A 24,199-nucleotide genomic window follows, 5' to 3' on the forward strand; every position below is an offset into this window, starting at 1 on the left:
TCCAATGAAGTTGGGACGCTATTTAAAACATAAATAAAACCAGAATACAATGATTTGCAAATCCTTTTCAACCTATATTCAACTTAATACTCTACAAAGACAAGATATTTAATGTTCAAATGGATACACTTTATTGTTTTTTGCAAATAGTCACTCATTTTGAATTTGATGCCTGCAACACGTTCCAAAGAAGTTGGGACAGGGGCAACAAAAGACTGGGAAAGTTGAGGAATGCTCAAAAAACACCTGTTTGGAACATTCCACAGGTGAGCAGGTTAATTGGAAACAGGTGAGTGTCATGATTGGGTATAAAGGGAGCATCACTGAAAGGCTCAGTCGTTCACAAGCAAGGACGGGGCGGGGTCCAGCACTTTATGAACAACTGCGTGAGCAAGTAGTCCAACAGTTTCAATGTGCAATTGCAAGAAATTTAGGGATTTCATCATCTACAGTCCATAATATCATCAAAAGATTCAGAGAATCTGGAGAAATCTCTGCAAGTAAGCAGCAATGCAGAAAACCAACACTGAATGCCCGTGACCTTCGATCCCTCAGGCGGCACTGCATTAAAACCCGACATCATTCTGTAACGGATATTCCCACATGGGCTCAGGAACACTTCAGAAAACCACTGTCAGTGAACACAGTTCGTCGCTCCATCTACAAGTGCAAGTTAAAACTCTGCCATGCAAAGTGAAAGCCACATATCAACACCACCCAGAAACACCGCCGGCTTCTCTGGGCCCGAGCTCATCTGACATGGACTGACGCAAAGTGGGAAAGTGTCCTGTGGTCTGACGAGTCCACAGTTCACACTGTTTTTGGAAATCATGGATGTCGTGTCCTCCGGGCCAAAGAGGAAAAGGACTGTCCGGATTGTTATCAGCGCAAAGTTCAAAAGCCAGTATCTCTGCTAGTATGGGGGTGTGTTAGTGCCCATGGCATGGGTAACTTGCACATCTGTGAAGGCACCATTAATGCTGAAAGGTACATGCAGGTTATGGAGCAACATCTGCTGCCATCCAAGTAACGTCTTTTTCAGGGACGTCCCTGCTTATTTCAGCAAGACAATGCCAAGCCACATTCTGCACGTGTTACAACAGCGTGGCTTCGTAGTAAAAGAGTGCAGGTACTAGACTGACCTGCCTGCAGTCCAGACCCGTCTCCCATTGAAAATGTGTGGCACATTATGAAGCGCAAAATACGACAACAGAGACCCCGGACTGTTGAGCAGCTGAAGTTGTACATCAAGCAAGAATGGGAAAGAATTCCACCTACAAAGCTTCAACAATTAGTGTCCTCAGTTCCCAAACGCTTAGTGAGTGTTGTTAAAAGGAAAGGTGATGTAACACAGTGGTAAACACGCCCCTGTCCCAACTTCTTTGGAACGTGTTGCAGGCATCAAATTCAAAATGAGTGAATATTTGCAAAAAACAAAGTTTATCCGTTTGAACATTAAATATCTTGTCTTTGTAGTGTATTCAGTTGAATACAGGTTGAAAAGGATTTGCAAATCATCGTATTCTGTTTTTATTTGTTTTACACAACGTCCCAACTTCATTGGAATTGGGGTTGTAATACCGGGGAGCAGAATAAATAACCGACTCTAAATGTAGGTATTGTGATATAAACCAAGTCTGTTCTACAGTTTCTCTTTAGGCTGAATGAATAGCCGACTCTAAATGTAGGTATTGTGATATAAACCGAGTCTGTTCTACTGTTTCTCATTAGGTTGAATGAATAACTGACTCTAAATGTAGGTATTGTGATATAAACCGAGTCTGTTCTACTGTTTCTCATTAGGTTGAATGAATAACTGGGGCAGCTGTGCGCTGGAGGTTAGGGAATCAGCCCTGTGACCGGAAGGTTGCTGGTTCAATCCCCTTGGCTGACAGTCCATGACTGAAGTGCCCCTGCGGAAGGCACCTAACCCCCAATTGCTCCCCAGGTGCTGTGGATAGGGCTGCCCACTGCTCCGGGAAAGTGTGCTCACTGCTCCCTAGTGCGTGTTCACTAGTGTGTATGTATGTAGGTGTTTCACTGCATGGATGGGTTAAATGCAGAGGTCGAATTTCACAGTGTGCAAACACAGAGACAAATGGTTCTCAATTCTAACTGACTCTAAATGTAGGTATTGTGATATAAACCGAGTCTGTTCTACAGTTTCTCATTAGGCTGAATGAATAACCGACTCTAAATGTAGGGATTGTGATATAAACCGAGTCTGTTCTACTGTTTCTCATTAGGCTGAATGAATAACCGACTCTAAATGTAGGTATTGTGATATAAACCGAGTCTGTTCTACAGTTTCTCATTAGGCTGAATGAATAACCGGCTCTAAATGTAGGTATTGTGATATAAACCGAGTCTGTTCTACTGTTTCTCATTAGGCAGAATGAATAACCGACTCTAAATGTAGGTATTGTGATATAAACCGAGTCTGTTCTACAGTTTCTCATTAGGCTGAATGAATAACCGACTCTAAATGTAGGTATTGTGATATAAACTGAGGCTGTTCTACAGTTTCTCATTAGGCTGAATGAATAACCGACTCTAAATGTAGGTATTGTGATATAAACCGAGTCTGTTCTACAGTTTCTCATTAGGCTGGATGAATAACCGACTCTAAATGTAGGTATTGTGATATAAACCGAGTCTGTTCTATAGTTTCTCATTAGGCTGAATGAATAACCGACTCTAAATGTAGGTATTGTGATATAAACCGAGTCTGTTCTACAGTTTCTCATTAGGCTGGATGAATAACTGACTCTAAATGTAGGTATTGTGATATAAACTGAGTCTGTTCTACAGTTTCTCATTAGGCTGAATGAATAACTGACTCTAAATGTAGGTATTGTGATATAAACTGAGTCTGTTCTACAGTTCCTCATTAGGCTGAATGAATAACTGACTCTAAATGTAGGTATTGTGATATAAACCGAGTCTGTTCTACTGTTTCTCATTAGGTTGAATGAATAACTGGGGCAGCAGGAGTCTGTTCTTTTACTTTTTCTGTTACTTAACAGGTGATGATATCCGGCCTCCACTTCCTGTAATTGGCCTGAAAGTCTGAACCAACCTAAAAAGTCCAACCTGCTATTTTAATTTGGACTAACTGCAAAGTCTGAGGGCCCAGACCAAACAAGGTAGGTGTGAAAGCATCATTAATGGTAGGCATTGTGATATAAGGATGTTGGATTAGCTTAGACTTGGACTTCCTTATGTGTGCATGAATAATGAAAAACTCCAGAGGTCAATGGGCCAATTGGTCTAAAAACTAAGGAATTACAGGCTATTGGTCACTGCACCTGTTCTTTCCTTTGACCTGTGAGCATGTAGGTCATCTACTGCCATTTTCAGGACATTTTAAATGTAGTTTAAGACTAAATTTGCATTGGTACAGAGTAACTCACAGTCACACTGAATGGAAGAACAAGGTTTTTCTAATATGTTCTCTCTTCATATAAAATGATCCTCATATGTTTCATATCAAAATGCTCTTATCTTTAACACTACTTTCCAAAAGCACTGCAGCAGCTTCAGCAGCTGTAAACTCTCTGACGCCGTTTCACACGGGTCTCCAAAGTGGACTGAGCGAAGAATGATGGGTTTTCCGGCATGATGATCAGTCCTTAGTGATTTCCTGAGTGTCCATCGTTTCACACAGAATATAGGCGGACACACGAATCCACCAGTTCTACACAGTGAGAGGCAGATGAAGCCCCTCTTCATACACTCGTAACTCCAGACTTGAACCTCACACTCGACTTGAACCTCAGAGACTCGACTTGGACTCTCACCTCAGAGATTCAAGACTTGACTCCGACTCTCACCTCAGAGACATGAGGCTTGACTCAGACTTACATCTTGGCCAGCTAGTGAGACTCAAGACTGGACACACAAATCCACCAGTTCCACACAGTGAGAGGCAGATGATATGTATCTCAGCCCCTCTTCATAGGCTCATAACTTATCTCGGGATAAGGTGGAACGGAAAGGCGACTATACAGATTCAGGAAATGTTTGACACGGATTTCTGTGCTGGATAATCACAAAGATACACCAACAGATAGAGACAGATAATTTGACACACAGGTGAATTCATAGACCTCAGAGGCTTTAATTCAGAGCTGTTATACACTTAAACACCCTTCAGCAACAACAATCCTGATTCCAAACCTCTGGAACCAAAATTGAACTTGAAGAAAAGTTTATGTGCAGCTTTTCAGGAACTCATACTGTGACTCTGAGAGGAAGTGCAGAAAGTGTAAGTAATAAGATCTATCTGTACCAGTGACTGGACAGTGCCAATGTTTCTAGATGTTTCTAGAGCAGAGTGAGTTTCCTTGCTGGAGCCTGAATCCAAGAACTCTGTCCGTCCTGAATGATACTGGATGGCTGGAGGTGTTTATAGGACACAGCGGCTGCTGTTCCCAAAAGACATTTGCCCATGCTGTGGTGCTGTGTCGGCTTCATGTGATTGACCATCAGGTCCTCTGGCTGGCAATAAGGGACGGACAGGCAGCAGCTAAACAGCTAACACTGGGAAAAACTGCTCTTTACTGCTAGCATTGTAAAAAACTCAAGGTATTTCCCGGAAGAGATGACCAGCGACCACTTCTGCTACAGTACAGACAACAAGTAAATGTTAACATTATACAGCTCTCTAATAAAGTGGCCAGTTAGTGCAAGGATAAGGAGTTTCCAGTAAAGTGGAAGCACAAAGTAGGTCTTTATGATAAAGTGCCAGACAGTGAAAACACAATGCAAGTGTCTCTAATAAAGTGGCCAGTTAGTGGAAGTACAAATAGGGGTTTCTAATAAAGTGGCCAGTTAGCGAAAGCAGAAGGTGGGTGTTTCTAATAAAGTGGCCAGTTAGCGAAAGCACAAGGTGGGTGTTTCTAATAAAGCGGCCAATTGATGGAAGCCATTGTCACTGATCTCCTTTTCTGAGCTCAAGCGAAAGTTTTATTTTAATGGAAGTTGGAAGCTGTAACGTTGTTACAGTCTTGCTTTTGATCAGTTTTTCTGGAAAACACTATTTTGTCATTTCCAGTCATAATGTGCTGTTATGACTATTTTGTTGTTTACCTAGTAATGACAGTACATATGACTCACTATTGCTCAAGCTTGGGTCTATTTTAAATTTGCCTTAGTTTATGTTTGTTAAATAGTGAGCTATACCACAAAGCGTGGAGCAGTTGATTATAGACATTCATTATTTTTATTAGTTTGCAGAGTTAAAATGTGTCATTTTAAGCCCTCAGTGAGGAAACCGAACAAAGAAGCTGAACGATGGACTGACCACCCCAGACCTCCAGACCTCAACTCCACTGAATGGGTTTGATCACTTCAGACGATCATCAACCAGCTTCTAAGACTGAACTTTGGAGGTGTGTTTTCAGATTCTTTGAGGAACTGAAAGTGAACCTCCTGAAAAAAGTGGAGCTGGAATGAAGGGAGAGAGAGACTCAATGACACTCACACAGCTGAGAGTAGAGAGTGATTTAGAGAGGTTTGGTTTGGTTTCGGTGTCTTTACAGTGGTAATGATAGGAACAAGGCGTCCCCATGACGACAACAGAAATATAGACATTTTATATACCATCCAAACCCACCAGTGAAGCTACACAAGTCTTCTGAGTTTATATGGAATGTTGATGATGGAAAATAGTGGAAAATCTGAAATAATCAGTTTTCTTTGGGGACTATTTTGCCTCACAGCGCCCTGCATGTCACGTATCCCTCCACCATGAACAGAGTTTAAGGCCTAAATCTTCTCCAAACTATCATAAAACAGCGTCTCAGTCATCAGGCAGTGAATTCATAACCATTTACTGTAGGAACTTTCTGTGAGGGAGGTGGACGTCTGGTTCCTATCACCACCACTGTGAACAGTTCTTACTCTGTAAGTTTATCTAGAACAGAGCATTTCTCACCAAACCGCTCTGAACCGCTCTGTTTACATCGTAATACTTTAATTATGCAGACTTTCTGATAAATTGTTGAAGTTCCGCTTTAAAGCCTGTTCAGACTGTGAATTAAATAAATGTCGATGGGCGTCGCTCACAGCCCTGGAGACTCCGGGTGTCCGTTTGAGGGGTGTGGGGGTGTGTGTTGTTGTTTGGTGTGCATGTTTGCGCAGATGGAAAGTGTTGGTCAATGTTTTAATGCTTAATCTTATAATGCATGAATGAGTTTTACTTCCCATAAACACTCATTCCTGAGAAATACAGTGAAATGCCACAGCGCTCACTCTGTTCCTCTCTGACAGGCTGTCGGTAAGACGTGTTTGGGCCCAGTCACATGTGTGTGTGTGTGTGTGTGTCAGCATGAAGTGATGACCCTCGGGAGATTCTCCACACTCCCACACACACACCCACACACGCCCACACAGCTGACTATTACCCTAACACTGCCATCACACACACGCAACACAACAATCAGAAGAGAAACTAATACAAACACCACAGACTCTAACTACTCCCCCCCCCCCCCCCCCACACACCCACACACACACACACACACATATCTGCCTCTCATGTGAATCCTACAATTTAAAATAGACTGACAGAGAAACACTGCCATCTAGTGGCTGAGAGAGTAAACACAGCAGATCAGGCGCGAAGAGGAGCCTTACTGTCCTAAATGCCAGCTTGGGTCCTCGCTGCGTATCAGCACTCAAACCGTGGGCAGTTGTATGCAAAAGTTTTGGTACCCATGAAATGTATGCCAAGATTTTTTCCGCCAAGTAAGCATGACTTCTGCAGTTGTTCATAAGCTAACCTTTTTTCGCAAATGTTAAAGCACAGCTTCTTTATATTTGATTAACTCACAAACTAGAAAACAAACTGTAATTATAGCATGTATCACGCTGGTTAGTGCAGGTCAGGAATTTTCAGCTAAGTGTAATAAACAATTCAACGTATTTGTCCTGTCAATCAGATCAACTGTTTGACTGGTTGAAAGTGCAATCGTGGGGATTATTAGGCTTACACTCCTCTACTGTTGACAGGAGTGGCTCTAGGCTCCTTGGGGCACAAAGCAGGACTTTTTTGTGGTGGAGGGAGGTGGCGGGGCTCCATCTTGTTAGCCTATGTGCGGTAAAAGATTTTGTCAGTAAACATGTTTGCAGGCTTTTGGGTAACGAGACAGTGGGGAAACTCCGGGTCTACATGAATCAGACAGTAATCAGATTTCGGCTTTACAGCCAGCCAGTAATCTCACAGAATAAGACGTGATGTAAACGTAACACAAAACTCAAACCCCAGTCAGTGACTTTTTTTTCAAACACCAAGTCAGAAAATTTGAATATACATCATCTAGAAGATAAAGAATATTTAAATCCTTCATTTCGTCAAGCATGTAGTGCTAATGTCTCACGGCGACGCTGCCCGCTTATTTCTGGTACCGCGGCCTGTTTTCACTCATGCGCCGACTGACTTCACTTTCCATGCACTGAGAAATCTGATTACTGAGCTAAATCAGATTCCGTGATCAGATTTCTAGATCGGTTTATGGTGCTTACAAGACCATTTGAATAATCAGATAACTGCAGAAATTGAGTACATGTAAACACACTCAATAATCACTGCAATCTGACTGAAGTCATACATATATAACAGGGTAATCAGCCCCTCTTCATAACCCGAGGTGAGTGACGTACAATCTCGTAATAAGATGGAATGGAAAGGGTGACTCTACAGATTCCGGAAGTGTTTGAGCTGGATTTCTGTGCTGGATCATCACAAAGGCTACATTTACACAGCAGGTAAAAGTGGCCCAAATCCTTTTTCCTCATATGTGACACAGATGTGTGTCTGTGTGAAAAGCAAGAAACGCACTGAATCTGACATTTTCAATTCCGATTTGAGACGCTTTCATATGCGGTACTGAAATCTGATCCGTATCCGATCTGCGGCGATGCGACTCAGTCTGAGCAGCCAGATCGGAATTCATGACTTTTACGTCAGTCCAACTCGACATTCATGATAATTTCAAGCTGCTGAGGCTGATAAAAATTTAGTTCGATGTTTCTGTACCAAAAAAAGAGGTGACTCATCGCAGCCGCTCCGTGTTTGAAGAGGCCAAGGCCGCAGCGTCAGAGAACAGTTTAAAGTGTCCAAGGACATGAACCAAAGAAGTGGTCGTGGCTGAGTACCGGGACCTTTTGGTGAGCTCAAACACACTGTGGGTGATTATTCCAGCTGTCAACCACTGGAACTTCATAATCACTTCTGTGATGCTGGTGAAGATGAAACTGAAGCTCCAGCAGCAACAGGCATTCGCTGGCCGTCATGATAGTTTACCTCTGGACGAGCCACATGAAGCTCTGTTCTTTTGTGCATGCAACTCAGTTTAGGAGCTGATCTGTTCAGACTGATGTCACATACGGATCACATTTAAAAGATAATGTGAACAGGCAAACAACAAAATCGGATTTGGTGAGAAAATCAGATTTGGGCCACTTTTACCCACTTGGGCCATTTATACAGAAACAGAGAATCTGATGCTCTGGCGAATTCTTGGATCCAGGGGGATAAATTACAGATTGCCTTCTCAGCATTCAGGACTAAATGCTCTGCCACCCCCCCCCTTAAACTTTAAACTTAGTTAAACTTTAAGCAGAGATTCAAATAGTTGAGAATAACCTACCCCTTTCCCATCTGTGGCCAAGTTTCTTGCCCTTATGTATTTGGGGGAGTCGTGGGCCAGAGGTTAGGGAACCAGCCTTGTGACCGGAAGGTCGCTGGTTCGATCCCCTGAACTGATGTATGTGACTGAAGTGTCCTTGATTGAGGCACCTAACCCCCAAATGCTCCCTGGGTGCTGCAGATAAGGCTGCCCCCACTCCAGGCAAGTGTGACCACTGCTCACTCGTGTGTGTGTTCACTAATGCGTATGCGGTGTTTCACTGCACGGATGGGCTAAAGTGTGGAGGTGAAATTTCCCCACTGTGGGACTAATAAGGGTCTCCTAATCTTAATTTGGTCCCATGGAGCTGGAAACCAGGAAGAGGACAATAAGTACAATGTTGTGCTCTGCACCACTGTGCCAGTTGCAAATCCCCAGCACAAATCCTGGGCGCATCATCATTTATCTGCTGTCTAACCTTATGCACTCGGATATCTTTCCCTGGGAGGATTTCTGCTTTGTTTTATTGTCAGGAATGTGTTTTATTACAGACTTTAGATGGTGTAACAGAGTCCCACATTTGGTATGGGCATCTCAGATCTGTTGTTGGGTATTTGATTGCACTCTATCGGTGATGGTAGGGCAAAGAGTTGAGGGACATTCCTATTGGACTTTGGGCTTAAGTTATCTGACTAAACTGAGAAATCCTGCTTTGTGCAATATTCCTTTGGTCTCTTCATTGTTTGTCTTGATCCAGAAGTCCTCAGCTCTTCTTACAGACATGAGTCAGCCCAGAATAGGTTTTTAAAGAATGTGGGTAAGGCTGGCCTCGGACACTAAAAAACTCTCTCTACGTTGTATTGTTGTTTTACAGTCTCTAGCCAGATGAGAAGATGATGACCTTTCTTTCTTCCCATGGCATGCCCCTGAAAGCTCTACCCTTCTTCAGTGGGTGAGCTTTGTTGTGTATTTCTTAGCTGCTTTGAGAGTCTGGTGGAGTCACCAGATTGGGAAGTTTAAACTGCAGCACTGGTTCTATGGTTTATGTTTCATAATAGCATTGCGGTTGCTGGCAAAATCAAAGCTAAGGTCATTCCTGGTGTGTGCATCATTGCATGAATGCAGCAAAGAAGGAAAGCAGAGAGAGGTGTCCATTATTCTCAGCCTTGAAAATTCTCTTGCAGTGCATGTGGAATGTTTTCCGCTATAGAATTTATCCGCTGGGCCAGGGGTGCCCACACTTTTATGGCTTGAGACCTACTTTTTCCAGTGGACAGGTCATTGTAATCTATAAAAAAGCTGACCTCATCCTTTTTTAAAAGCTTTGCAACTTTTTAATGGAGTTTGACACGGTAAAAAAAAGTAGCACTCCCAACTTTCAACACCAGAGGTCACCATCCCCTAAATTCTGAGGCTGTGTCTCACTCATTCCCCTCACTTGTATCCCCTTTCACTAATTACCTCTCCTACAAATACCCCTCTCACAACATCTCTCCTTGTAAGGTGCTGTTATATGCTTGTCTTCAGCTTTAGTTGAACTTTTGTGCTGGATTTTTGTCTCATTGGTCTGTTTCCTTGGATACCTTTGATTGTAATGTTCTTGAGTATCTAGTGTCTGACCCCCACCTATTCTTCAACTTTTAAACTTATTCAACCTGCAAATGGATCCTTCCAACATGCCTACACCTCTAACTTCACAGGTGTGTAGTGATGTCTATCTTGGAAGTGACTGTGGTTGGTTCCCTGGACTTGTGTGATGTAGCTGGCTGTGAATCTGAGGTGTTGTGAGACTTAATCCTCTTTACCTTTGTCACAATGCATGGATCTTTTAGTGGGGAAAGTTGACTCCTTTTGTTTCAAGAGTTGATGCATTGCAACTTAAATCAACTTTTGTGCTTTCTGTTGTAGACTGTGGCATCTGAAGAACATGCTCTTAGTTATGAGATTGGTTTTATCAGGATGAGGCTGTAGATTATTGTATCAAAATGGGGAATAGCTTGCAGTTTTTGTTTCCCATAATTTGTGACTTGCATAGACACAAATGCACCTGGCAATGCATTTACCTTTCTGGAAGTCACCTTGCTATCATTCACCTCAGATGCCTCCAGTGCCTCTGTATGTGCTTTGGTGGCTGCTGATTCTCTACAAAGCTAATTTTCCTTGGTCAACAGGCCAAATTGGATGCTGAACATGACCAACCAAGCCTGTTCAACTTTTAATTCATCTTTAATTGAACTTTAATTGAATTTAGTTCAACTTTAGCGCAGACCCCAGCTCTGGGGTTGGCAACATGTGGCTCTGGGGATGCATGAGGCTCTTTCACTGCCCTGTTGTGACTCCATAGCAGAATCAGCTTTTTAGGTAAAAATGAATGATCCTTTACAGTAAAATAAAGTTCTGCTGATTTGTTGTAACAAATGCTCTTAAATGCTGGAGTTAATGTAGAACTGCTAATTCATTAATTAATCCGTGCAGATTGCTGGTCACCATAGCAACAAAAGGCTCACCTAGCTAGTAGCTAATGAAAGGGAGAGATTTAAGAATTGAGACTAACTCCAGCTGGTTTCATGATGCTTCTAATCTCCAACGAGAAACTGTCAAACACTAAATTCAAAGTCGGCTTATTTAATTTTTCCTATTCCACCTTCAATGATGCCTGAGGTGCCAGAATGTAACTGGAGCATCATTTAAGGCAGAATGGGTAAACTTGAACAAGAAACTGGTTTCAGCTTTGTTCAGTTCCAACAAGACAGTGGTAAATGAGAAGCAAAGTCAGCCTTGTTAAAAATCCAACTTTGGCCTTTTACAGGAAACTGTTCTACTTTTGAGAGTTTTCTGCCAGAGATGCTGCTTTTCTTGCTACGTTTCTCCAGCCTGATAACCAGGGCTGTCTCTGTGGGTGCTCTGGTTTTCTCCCACAGTCCAGACAGTCAGGCCAATAAGTGTATATGTAACTTGTGGTATACTTCAGTGTACTTTCAGACTCAATTGGCCCTCCTAAAAAGTACTGAAATACTACACTAACAAATACTACTAGGACACTGATTAGTGCAAAGTATACCTGGGGGGAAATGTACTTGAACTTGTTTACTTAATAAAATTATATGGGTTGGGCTGGAATAGTTGATTGTCTAGTACATTTGACTTGATCTATTGCACAACCTGTATTTTGGGCAGCTAGGGACTAATTTGAGGTTACATGGCACAAATTCTAACATCAAACATCCCTGCAAGCTATTGTTTAGGAGCTGGAATGTTAACTTAACTTTTGGCATCAAATACAATATGATTGATTGCATTATAAACAATGTTTAATCTTGATTATGTCTAAAGAATGTGTAGTCTGGTGTTCACAAGTTAAATGCAAGTGTACTTGAGTATCTTCCTAATACTTGAAAAATACTAAGTGCAAAAATAAGTAGTGAATTAAGTTCATTTAAAGAAACCTTGCAGCGCACAACCTATTAAGCTAGTAGTTTAGTGAGTCTACTTGTATTTCATAAAATGGGGGATAATTGTGTATAACTAGTAAAGGTTCAGTGAAGTTAACTCTTAGTATAGTTGCAGTACAAAACAAACATGTAAACTAGGTTTTTTTACTACTCTTACCTCCTAAAAGATACTTAAAAGTATACTGCAAAAGGCGATAGTTTCGTAACTAGGGGGGTGCTGGAGCCTATCCCAGCGGTCATCAGGCGGAAGCCAGGATACACCCTGGACAGGATGCGAGTCCCTCACACCCAGGGGCAATTTAGCATGTCCAATTGGCCTGACTGCATGTCTTTGGACTGCGGGAGGAAACTGGAGAACCGGGAGGAAAGCCACACAGACACGGGGAGAACATGCAAACTCCACACAGAGAGGACCCTGATGGCACGGCTGATGAATTGAACAAAGGACCTCCTCGCTGTGAGGCGACAGTGCTGCTCACAGCGCCACCGTGCCGCCCAGACTTGTGTCAAATATGCTTATGATGATCAGCTAAATGCATACGACAGATTAAACTGAGCCTATAAAAAAAGCCCACTTGGCATTGCCTGGAAGGTAAAATACTCGAACCCTCACACACACCTTGATAATTGATGAAACATGCTTCATATTGGATCATGTGATCAAAAAACAGTTGACTTTATCATGAAATGTATTAAAAGAATTACACAACAGATTTTTCCCATTGGCTTTATTGAGGTGAATGTACCATAATGGAATGTTACTTAACACATTCAGTGTATTCAGGATTCAGTATCTGCTACTTTTATACAAAATGCCTTTTCAGTGTATTTTGCCCAAAACCTCTCACATATGCTGAGCAGAGGGGAGACGGCACCCCCTACAGAGCAGCTGACGGTAGTAGGCTGTGTACAATTGAACCTGACAATTTGGGAGACGTTCCAGACACCGGAGTGTTTGTCAGCTGTGCTCACACTGCCCACTTCCTGCAGGAGGACATCATTACTATCCTCCAAAACTGTCCAGCTCAGGTTGGCCAGCGGGTATCCCCCAAACGACGAGCAGCACAGCTCACAGCTCAGCGCACCTTCACCATGGTCACTACACTCCTGCACGGTTACTGTGGGAATGCTGTAGTCAGCTGCTTGTGGAAAGGGAAATGGCATGAGGGACTGACAGATGAGAAAATGACAGTTTTTACAAGTGGATATGTAAGACTGCAACAGAATGTACTGGATTTGTTTGACAGCTCATTCTTGGTGAAAAGTAAATTGTTTCTGGTTCATAAATGTAAGTGGATCTGAGGGGTTGTAAAATAATACATAGTATGAGGAAAATGAATATGGGCCCTTTTAATTTTCCCGTTCCACCTTAAATGGTGCCTGAGCTGCCATTTAAGACAGAACTGGGAAAATTTAAGCCTCGTTCAATTCGAGCAAGAAGCTGGTGAATGAGAAGTGACTTCAGCCTCGTAAAAAGTCTAACATTGAGACTCTTACAAGAAACTGTGTTACTTTTGAGGGAAAGTTTCCTGCCAGAGATGCGAGAAAAGCAGCTATTTCTCCAGCTGGATAACCAGGGTACTCTCCATCTCTGTGTTTCCTCTGGGTGCTTCGGTTTCCTCCCACAGTCCAAAGACATGCAGCCAGGCCCATGTGTGTATATGTAGCTTGTGGAATACTTAAGTGTACGTTTATAAGGGCCTATTGAGTCCCAAAAGTACTGAAATGGTGCACTAACAGGTATAATACTAGGGCAGAAGAGTTTGAGTTGCACTCGTTCACACAAAAACACATTAAAAAAATTAATAAACGTAGAAGAACAAGCTCAGTATGTGTAACTATGTATAGATGACAGTCGTACCTGTAATTGTGAGATGAAATATGGTGTCATAGTCTTTGAGGGTGTCTTGGGGCATCAAGAAACACTTGTAGTGTCCCTCATCAGATGCCTTTAGGTTCCAGAAGTCCAGGCTGCGCTCTGTCCTGTTGACTCTGGTTCTGTGTTTGTACTCATCGTGTAGGTAATCTTTCACCGAATTGGTGTAAAAGCCGTTAACTAGGAGCTCATACAATCCGGAGAGATTCTTCTTCTGAAAGTAAACACCTTTGACTGGGAGCAAGTGGTCATACCTGCAGGTCAGCTGCACAGCCCCTCCCACTTTGCCTCTCACCTCCTGCACTGCAGCGCCTTCTGGATAAAAACACACACACATCTTCTAAGCCACTTATCCTTCTGGGTCACAGGGGTGGGGGGTTGGGATCTATGACAGCAGTCTTTGGCTGGAAGGCAGGATGTACTCTGGGCAGGTCACAATCTATCGTAGGGCAGACAGACAGAAGTATCCATTCACACTAGGGCTGCAACAAACGACTCATCTGATCAAATGACTGATTATTCGGATTATGAATCATTACAGTACCAAAATACTTTTATGCTGTGCTCTGCTGTCTTTCTTCAGTTCCCCAATTACGGGTCATTACTGAAACGAAGGAAAGTCAGCATCTCTCCGTGCTGCTGTGAGAGTCTTGCTCTCTTGCGGAGGGGAATGTGGCGAACTATGAACAGGTAAACAATGCACTGGTGGCCTTGGCGCTAAGACTCTGTTGCAGTGTTTAAAGCTGTAGTTATCTGGAACCTGAACAGGGTTGCTGTTACTTGCTTCTCTGTTCAAACGCCACTAATGATTCCAGAGAAAATGCATTTTGAATAGATGTTAAAGCTCGGCTCACAACATGAAGTAGGACAGCTTTTAGTATTAATGTTAGCTAACTAGCTCTCTAGCACAACTATCAGTGTTCCAAACTGCACATTGCAGCACTTCGCATATTACACTAAAGAGTGCACTTCTAATAGTATATGCACTATTAGTGTGCGATTTGGGATGCAGTGCATCTTACCACGCTGAAGCTTCTTCACCCAGTGAGACAAGTTTCCTCTTCAGATGCTCCAGCGTGGAGGATGTGCTCCCATGCTAAGGTCTCCCATGCAAAGGCACAACTGATCGTACTTTTTAGGTTTTTGTTCTTGATGCTGCCATCGCGCTGTTGTTAACTCTCCAGTCAGCAATAATGTCAAAACATTTCTAGTGAGCACAAGGAAGACACGTAATGCCGCTACCACTAATTGACTACTAAATTAGTCGCCAACTAATTTGGTCGTCAATTTTAGTCAACCAAGTTGAGTAATTGTTGCACCCCTAATTCACTCTCTCACACACACACGGGGCAATTTTGTCAAATCGGCCTGACTGCATGTCTTTGGACTGTGGGAGGAAACAGGTGAACCTGGAGGAAACGCCACACCGGGAGGACCCTGGGCACCCGGCCGGGGAATCGAATCCAGGCCCATTTTTGTTGTGAGGTGACAGCAGAAGCATCATATTAATGCCTAGAAACACCCTAAAAATTTCGAAAGAAAATGATCCAGTCAGGACTGTTGCAGCTGAGCTGCTCCACCAGGTTGCTTTCCATAGGAAGCAATAACAGGCAGCCAATCAAACCAGCTCATTTACAGATCTCAAGATTCGCTTTATATAGTCAGGTATCTTAAAGTAAGTCATGTCATTGACTTCACATTATGTGACATATGAGTCAGTGGGTTTCATGATCTTTTCTAAGGCCAAGGAAATTTTGAATTAGCTGCAGTGGGTGCAGAGATCAGGTTAAACACATTGAAAGGGCCCACAACATAGAAAACTGGACAAAAATGACCCTTTACTGTGAAATAGATGCGCACATTAAGACGTTATGAAATCCGTACATAATACCAAAAAACTGTTTTATGGTTTTAGTTAGTAAAAGTATGATAGTGTCCATATAGCCAGTGCATGAGGAATTACATATTTCTCAAACGTGCTGCAGAACTGCCTTGTTTTGAGGATGTTGTGTGAGTTCTGAAGCTGATAAATAGTGTGTGGTGTGTTTGTGAGCTGTTGTAAAGGATCTTCTGGTCTCCAGGAAACAGGCTTTGAGGGTTAACCTGTCCACAGTGAGGGCAGGTGTGAATCAGTGGTGGAGGCTGAATCTGTAAACAGGAAACCTACAGTGGTTTTTTATCAAACAGATGGAATTTTGCCCGACGTCTAGCTGTGAGGGGCGGAAAACACCAAAATAGCGTATAATGAATGATGAAAGAATGAAGTAATGAAAAATAACCAACATTCACTCGACTGAATCCAGTAGCCAATTATACATGTTCATACATTTGTGATCTAAATAGCAAACACATGTTTACACTGTGATAATATAAACAGTAAACACATGTATTTATAGTTATAGTCTGACCAGAGCTATAGTAAACATGTTTACACAGATGTATACAGTTATACACACATTCTTAAAACAGTAGTAGTGCTGGGGTACTGATGATGTTCTGACAAATATATATATACATATATATACATATATATATATATATATATATATATATATATATATATATATATATATATATATATATATATACTGACCAGCCACTTTATTAGATACACCTGTTCAATTGCTTAACACAAATAGCTAATCAGCCAATCACACGGCCGCAACTCAATGCATTTAGGCATGTAGAGGTGGTCAAGACAACTTGCTGAGGTGCAGACTGAGCATTAGAACGGGGAAGAAAGGGGATTTCAGTGACTTTGAACGTGGCGTGGTTGTTGGTGCCAGACGGGCTGGTCTGAGTATTTCAGAAACTGCTGATCTACTGGGATTTTCACACACAACCATCTCTAGGGTTTACAGAGAACGGTCCGAAAAAGAGAAAATATCCAGTGAGCGGTCAGTTGTGTGGACGAAAAAGTTCTGCCTCCTCGCTCCCAGGTGTTACAATAGAAAGGTAACAGTAACTCAAATAAATAAGTAAAATCTCTGAGGAATGTTTCCTTGGTGAAAGTGTGTGTGTGTGTGTGTGTGTGGGTGTGTGTGTGTGTGTGTATATACACTGCTCAAAAAAATAAAGGCAACACTTAAACAACACAATATAACTCCAAGTAAATCGAACTTCTGTGAAATCAAACTGTCCACTTAGGAAGCAACACTGACAATCAATTTCACAGCTGTTGTGCAAATGGAACAGACAACAGGTGGAAATTATTGGCAATTAGCAAGACACACTCAATAAAGGAGTGGTTCTGCAGGTGGGGACCACAGACCACTTCTCAGTACCTTTCTGCTTTTTGGCTGATGTTTTGGTCACTTTTGAATGTTGGTGGTGCTTTCACACTCGTGGTAGCATGAGACGGACTCTACAACCCACAAAAGTGGCTCAGGTAGTGCAGCTCATCCAGGATGGCACATCAATGCGAGCTGTGGCAAGAAGGTTTGCTGTGTCTGTCAGCGTAGTGTCCAGAGGCTGGAGGCGCTACCAGGAGACAGGCCAGTACACCAGGAGACGTGGAGGATGGCCGTAGGAGGGCAACACCCAGCAGCAGGACCGCTACCTCCGCCTTTGTGCAAGTAGGAACAGGAGGAGCACTGCCAGAGCCCTGCAAAATGACCTCCAGCAGGCCACAAATGTGCATGTGTCTGCACAAATGGTTAGAAACCGACTCCTTCAGGATGGTATGAGGACCCGACGTCCACAGATGGGGGTGTGCTCACAGCCCAACACCATGCAGGACGCTTGGCATTTGCCAGAGAACACCAGGATTGGCAAATTCGCCACTGGTGCCCTGTGCTCTTCACAGATGAAAGCAGGTTCACACTGAGCACATGTGACAGATGTGACAGAGTCTGGAGACGCGGTGGAGAGCGATCTGCTGCCTGCAACATCCTTCAGCATGACCGGTTTGGCAGTGGGTCAGTAATGGTGTGGGATGGCATTTCTTTGGAGGGCTGCACAGCCCTCCATGTGCTCGCCAGAGGTAGCCTGACTGCCATTAGGTACCGAGATGAGATCCTCAGACCTCTTGTGAGACCATATGCTGGTGCGGTTGGTCCTGGGTTCCTCCTAATGCAGGACAATGCTAGACCTCATGTGGCTGGAGTGTGTCAGCAGTTCCTGCAAGATGAAGGCATTGAAGCTATGGACTGGCCCGCCCGTTCCCCAGACCTGAATCCAATTGAGCACATCTGGGAGATCATGTCTCGCTCCATCCACCAACACCACGGTCCACCACTGACTGTCCAGGAGTTGGCGGATGCTTTAGTCCAGGTCTGGGAGGAGATCCCTCAGGAGACCATCCGCCACCTCATCAGGAGCTGCCCAGGCATTGTAGGGAGGTCATACAGGCACGTGGAGGCCACACACAACACTGAGCCTCATTTTGACTTGTTATAAGGACGTCACATCAAAGTTGGATCAGCCTGTCGTGTGTTTTTCCACTTTAATTTTGTGTGGGACTCCAAATCCAGGCCTCCATTGGTTAATAAATTTGATTTCCATTGATGATTTTTGTGTGATTTTGTTGTCAGCACATTCAACTTTGTACAGAACAAAGTATTCAATGAGAATATTTCATTCACTCAGATCTAGGATGTGTTATTTGAGTGTTCCCTTTATTTTTTTGAGCAGTGTGTGTGTGTGTGTGTGTGTGTGTGTGTGTGTGTGTATATGTGTGTATATGGGTCATTCCATGGAAATGGCACATTTTGAGTCCTCATCTCCTCTTTAGGTGTATTTTATCTACTGGGTCACAAAAATCTATATTTTAACAGCTTTACACATACATTGAAATATCTCCTTTAATACAGTGTATTTTTTTTTTATTTGATCTTTTTATGAGAACTTTGTTTATTTATTTATTTTTGCTGACACCACCTATTTTGTCATGTCCCTCATGGCCTTCAACGAAAGTATACTTAGAATATACCAAATACAACTATAAAAAAGTCCATATATTTTGATGTCAACCTAAACAACTGTCTGTGTTGTTTGTGATATTATTTTTCAAAATTAATTGATAATTATTTATTAAAATCATATTATTTATTTCTGTACCTAAGTAACCCCTCAACCCCGTAACACAAATGAATCTCCCCCACAAAAACAATGGTATGATCCATATGATCCATATACATCAAGAAGTGACATCACAAGTCTTTTGGACAACAGGACAGCAAAGACAGGCAAGTGGCTTCCTTCTTTTATTTAATTTTGGTCATTTATCTTGTGATATTGTGGTCGCCAAACTCAGTGACTCAACACCGTCACATGAAAAAAAGATAGAAAACTATTACTTATAAAAAATGTTTTTTTTATTTCAAAACTATATGCTAATTCTGAATCTCATGCATGCCATGTGCTCTCTCTCTGGTATACAGTATGTAGAGCAGCGGCCATTTTGTGCAAAAATCACAACCCCGTCACACTCAACCCCGTTACATGTTTGACTGTGAGGTTTACATATCAATGATACATTTAAGCAAAAAATTTGAAAATGTCAAAGTCCAATTTGAACCATTCTAGTGGAATGACCCATATATATTATAATATACACACAGATGATTTTAGGAACTAAACCATCTCCAAAATAATAACTTTACAGGACAAGCAAGAAACCTTCTTTACTTTTAATGTATTCTGTGGAATCAGACATTCTACTGGGTCATTTTGGGCCATTTGTTTTGGTCCATTCATCATGAAATTTGCACACAACATAAAGGAACATAGGCATTTTCAAATTATATCAAAAAGTGAAAAATGTTATTTTGAAACCATGATTGGTCACTCTTACCACAGGTGGTTGGCCACAGCGCTAAGACGAGCAGCAAGAGTAACCTGGCGTTCATGAAAACACACAGACAACAGTTTGAGTTTGAAGTAGATTTCAGCTTATATATTTAAACTTCACATGACCAAACATTAACAATGAGCTCTTACTTTACATCAAACATACAGTCGCAGTTACACTTAAATTCATGATCTTGCAAATATTTGGATTATTCAAGACCTGAAATCAGTTTCTGAAGCACATGTAAATGATTTCCAAAGCAGTTTTTAATTCAGAGGCAGAGATCATTTCATGTTTGCTACATGTCGTTAGATCCCTTTCATCTGCATATTAATTTGATTTGTTGAGGTCCCTGAATTAATAATAATCCCTGTTGTTATTTTATTATAAAATAAATATCTGGATGTTTTGAGTTCACGTTATCACCCAGGGAACTGTTTAACATTTCAAATCAGAAAAAGAATCATCTCACTTGATATAATCTATTATTGATTATGCTGACATTGTTTTTCAGAGCATCTCTGATGCGAACTAAGGCCTCATATCGTTGTATATAATTATTTTTGTAGATTTGTTTTGAGGTGTCTATAGAGAACTCACCGCTGTGTTTTCTACTACTACAAATAATAATAATAATAAATTTAGATATAGGTCAACTTTCATACACAAAGCAGATGAAGATTAAGTAATAAAAACAAAACAACAAAGCAAAACCAAAAATAGAAACAAAACAATACAAATAAATTCTACTAACTACTCACAATAAACTCACAAACTCACAATAAAGTCTTCAAAAGCTTACAATAAATTCACCATAAACACACAATAAAATAACCATAAACATGCAATGAACTAACCATATAGTTACAATAAACTTACCATAAACTCACAATAAACTAACCATAAACTTGGTGAAATAGCCAAATATTTACAATAAACTAACCATATACTCACAAACTAATCATAAACTTACAATTAAATAGCCATATATTTACAATAAACTAACCATATACTCACAATAAACTAACCATAAACTTACAATTAAATAGCCAAATATTTACAATAAACTAACCATATACTCACAATAAACTAACCATATACTCAAACTAACCAAATGCTAACAATAAACTAACAATAAACTCACAATAAAATAACAATAAACTCACAATAAAATAACAATATACTCACAATGAAATAACCATAAACTAACATTAAGCATACAATAAACATACAATAAACTATCCATAAACTCACAATAAACTCACTAGATAGATAGACAGACAGACAGACAGATAGATAGATAGATAGATAGATAGATAGATAGATAGATAGATAGATAGATAGATAGATAGATAGATAGATAGATAGATAGATAGATAGATGCCTCGTAGTGTTGTATATAATTATTTTTGTATATTTGTTTTGAGGTGTCTATAGAGAACTCACTGCTGTGTTTTGTACTACTACTACTACTAATAGCAATAATAAATTTAGTTTTAGGTCAACTTTCATATACAAAGCAGCTCAAAATTAAGTAATAAAAACCAAACAACAAAGCAAAAGCAAAAATAGAAACAGAACTATGCAACTAAAATGATGGAAGTTAAATGAGGTGAAATGATGAGTAAATAGGTCCCACTTTATATTAAGTGTCTTTAATAAGTGTGTAGTTACACATCAATAGCCTATTTAACACTAAACTACTGATGATTTAATCAGTGTTACAGATGGATTAAGCAGTACAGCCTGTGTAATTACACATTTAGATTTTGCCTCTTGTAATTACACAAGCATATCTTTTTTTATGTATTACATTTGGCTTACATAATTACTGTAGAATAACTGTTTTAACAAGGTAACTAATCAGATCACATAATTGCCATTCTATAATTACCACTCTCTAATTGCACTGTACCTATATAACTACTGAAGTTGCTACACATGTGTAATTACATAAGATGTACTGCTGTAATCCATCTATAACATCTATAACAGCTATGACTAAAACATTAGTAGTTCCGCTGTTGCGTAAGTTGCTCACATATAACTACAGTTATTAGGGACACTTAATATAAAGTGGGAGCAGTAAATACAATGAAAGCCAGCAGTGTTTTTATTAATAAGTGGGTCAAAAATGCCCTTTTTAAAATGATTGTTACTGGACATGGGAACGGAAACGGAACAAAACGAGGAAGACAAAGATGATTGAAAAATGAAATAAAATGACAAGCGAATTAAATGACAGCAGTATTTCAAATGATTTTTGAAAGGAAGTGCTGAACTTGACTGAGTCACCTCGGCCTAGAAACATTCATTTTTACGCTCCATCGTCTTTCTCACGACTGTGGTTGTTTACAGGAAGAAAAACACACACCCACACACTGACCCAGCGAGGGGCGCGCGAGCTCCTACCTGATCATGTCTTTCTCAGTGTGCTGAGTGTGAGAGGTGTGTGCAGTGAGTCCTCAGTGTGTCTTACTCACAGGCAGCGGCTCAGCTCCATCTGAACTGAAGCGAAACGGGAAATCAGCCCCACCTCATAGGGAATCCCCCCACATGCAGCTCGCACACTCACTGTGTCAACTCACTCACGGCTACACACAAACAGACACACAGTAATGGTGTTTATGGTCTATTTTTGGCAGTAAATTGAGGACACATTAAATATCAATGTCACAGAGCTATTCCATCAGTTTCTACTGCTGTGTTGTGTCAATTTATGTCATACAGGCGGAAGACGAGTGTCAACTACCTCTCAACAACTTTTCTATAAAAGAAAGCTTCGCTATAATAAGTGCTCAGCTAGATACAGTAACACTTTCTATTGATTATGAACTAAATGTAATAAAACCTCTATTTCTTATAAACCACTTAGTAATATTCAGTGACAAATCTGTATACTCAATTGCGTATCAGGCGACTCTGAATTTTAAGCATCATCATAAAGTCACCATAAACTCTATATATTAAAATGAACTCAGCATATACTTACAATACACTCAACATAAACTCACAATAAAGTCTTCAAACGCTCACAATAAACTAACCATAAACACACAATAAACTGACCATAAGATCACATTAAACTTACCATTGACTCCCTATAGACTCACTGTTGACTCACAATAAACTGACAATAAACACACAATAAACTGACCATAAGATCACATTAAACTTACCATTGACTCCCTATAGACTCACCATTGACTCACAATAAACTGACAATAAACACACAATAAACTGACCATAAGATCACATTAAACTTACCATTGACTCCCTATAGACTCACCATTGACTCACAATAAACTGACCATAAACACACAATAAATGAATAAATGAATTCAATATATACACACACAATAAAATCACAGTAAACTCACCATTAACTTCCAATAAACTCACTAGATAGATAGATAAACTCACCATAATCTCACAATAAGCTCAACATATATGTAAATGAACTCACCATATACTCAAAATAAACTCACCATAAACTCTATATATTAAAATGAACTCAGCATATACTTACAATAAACTAACCATAAACACACAATAAACTGACCATAAAATCACATTAAACTTACCACTGACTCACAATAGACTCACCACAACCTCACAAACTCAACATATATGTAAATAAACTCACCATAAACTCACCATAACCTCACAATAAACTCACCGTATATGTAAATCAACTCACCATATAGTCAAATAAACTTACAATACACTCACCACAACCTCACAAACTCAGCATATATGTAAATGAACTCACCTTATACACAAAATAAACTCACAGTACACTCACCATAACCTCACAATAAACTCACTATATACTCACCATAAACTCACCATAAAGTCATCATGAACTCACAAACTCACCATAAACTCACAACAAACTCACCAAGACCTCACAATAAACCCATGATAAAATAATCATATAATTAAATAAACTCACTATATACTCACAATAACTGGCTCTAAATGTAGACATTGTGATATAAACATGTTATATTAGCTTAGACTCTGACCTTCTTATATGTGCATGACTAATGTAGGCCTTCAGAGGTCAATGGCCTAATTGGTCAATATGGAGGATTCAGAAAAATAGAGAATAGTTTATCACTGGGCCCTGCGATGGACTGGTGACCTGTCCAGGGTGTATCCTGCCCAATAACTGCTGGGATAGGCTCCAGGACTCGTTCGTGCTGTGGTGCTGTGTCGGCTTCATGTAATTGACCCTCAGATTCTCAGGGTGGCGATAAGGGATAGCCAGATAGCAGCTAAACAGCTAACACTGGGAAAACTGCTCTTTTATGCTAACGTAACACACTCAAGGTATTTCCCAGAGGAGATGAACAATGGCCATTTTTGCTATAGGAAAGACAACAACTAATATTTTTTTAACATTTAACAAGCAGAAAGTAGTTGTTTTTGATAGGGAAACAAA

The 24,199-nt window shown here is 40.8% G+C and overlaps 1 protein-coding gene across 1 annotated transcript in view; it reads right to left on the reverse strand.

The window, feature by feature from the left end:
• Positions 1-22,227, reverse strand: part of LOC119265777 (T-lymphocyte activation antigen CD80-like) — a 26,162-nt gene extending 3,935 nt beyond the window's left edge. Inside the window, exons 1-4 of the mRNA XM_037546758.1 lie at positions 22,165-22,227; positions 19,756-19,799; positions 13,947-14,276; positions 13,005-13,224 (exon numbers count right to left, since the gene is read on the reverse strand). Coding sequence (XP_037402655.1) covers positions 13,005-13,224; positions 13,947-14,276; positions 19,756-19,799; positions 22,165-22,172 — 602 coding nt within the window. The 5' untranslated portion in view covers positions 22,173-22,227. The remainder of the gene's footprint in view (positions 1-13,004; positions 13,225-13,946; positions 14,277-19,755; positions 19,800-22,164) is intronic.
• Between the last annotated feature and the right edge of the window lie 1,972 nt (positions 22,228-24,199).

Source organism: Pygocentrus nattereri, chromosome 17 (assembly GCF_015220715.1).
Source record: "Pygocentrus nattereri isolate fPygNat1 chromosome 17, fPygNat1.pri, whole genome shotgun sequence".
Classification (NCBI taxonomy): domain Eukaryota; kingdom Metazoa; phylum Chordata; class Actinopteri; order Characiformes; family Serrasalmidae; genus Pygocentrus; species Pygocentrus nattereri.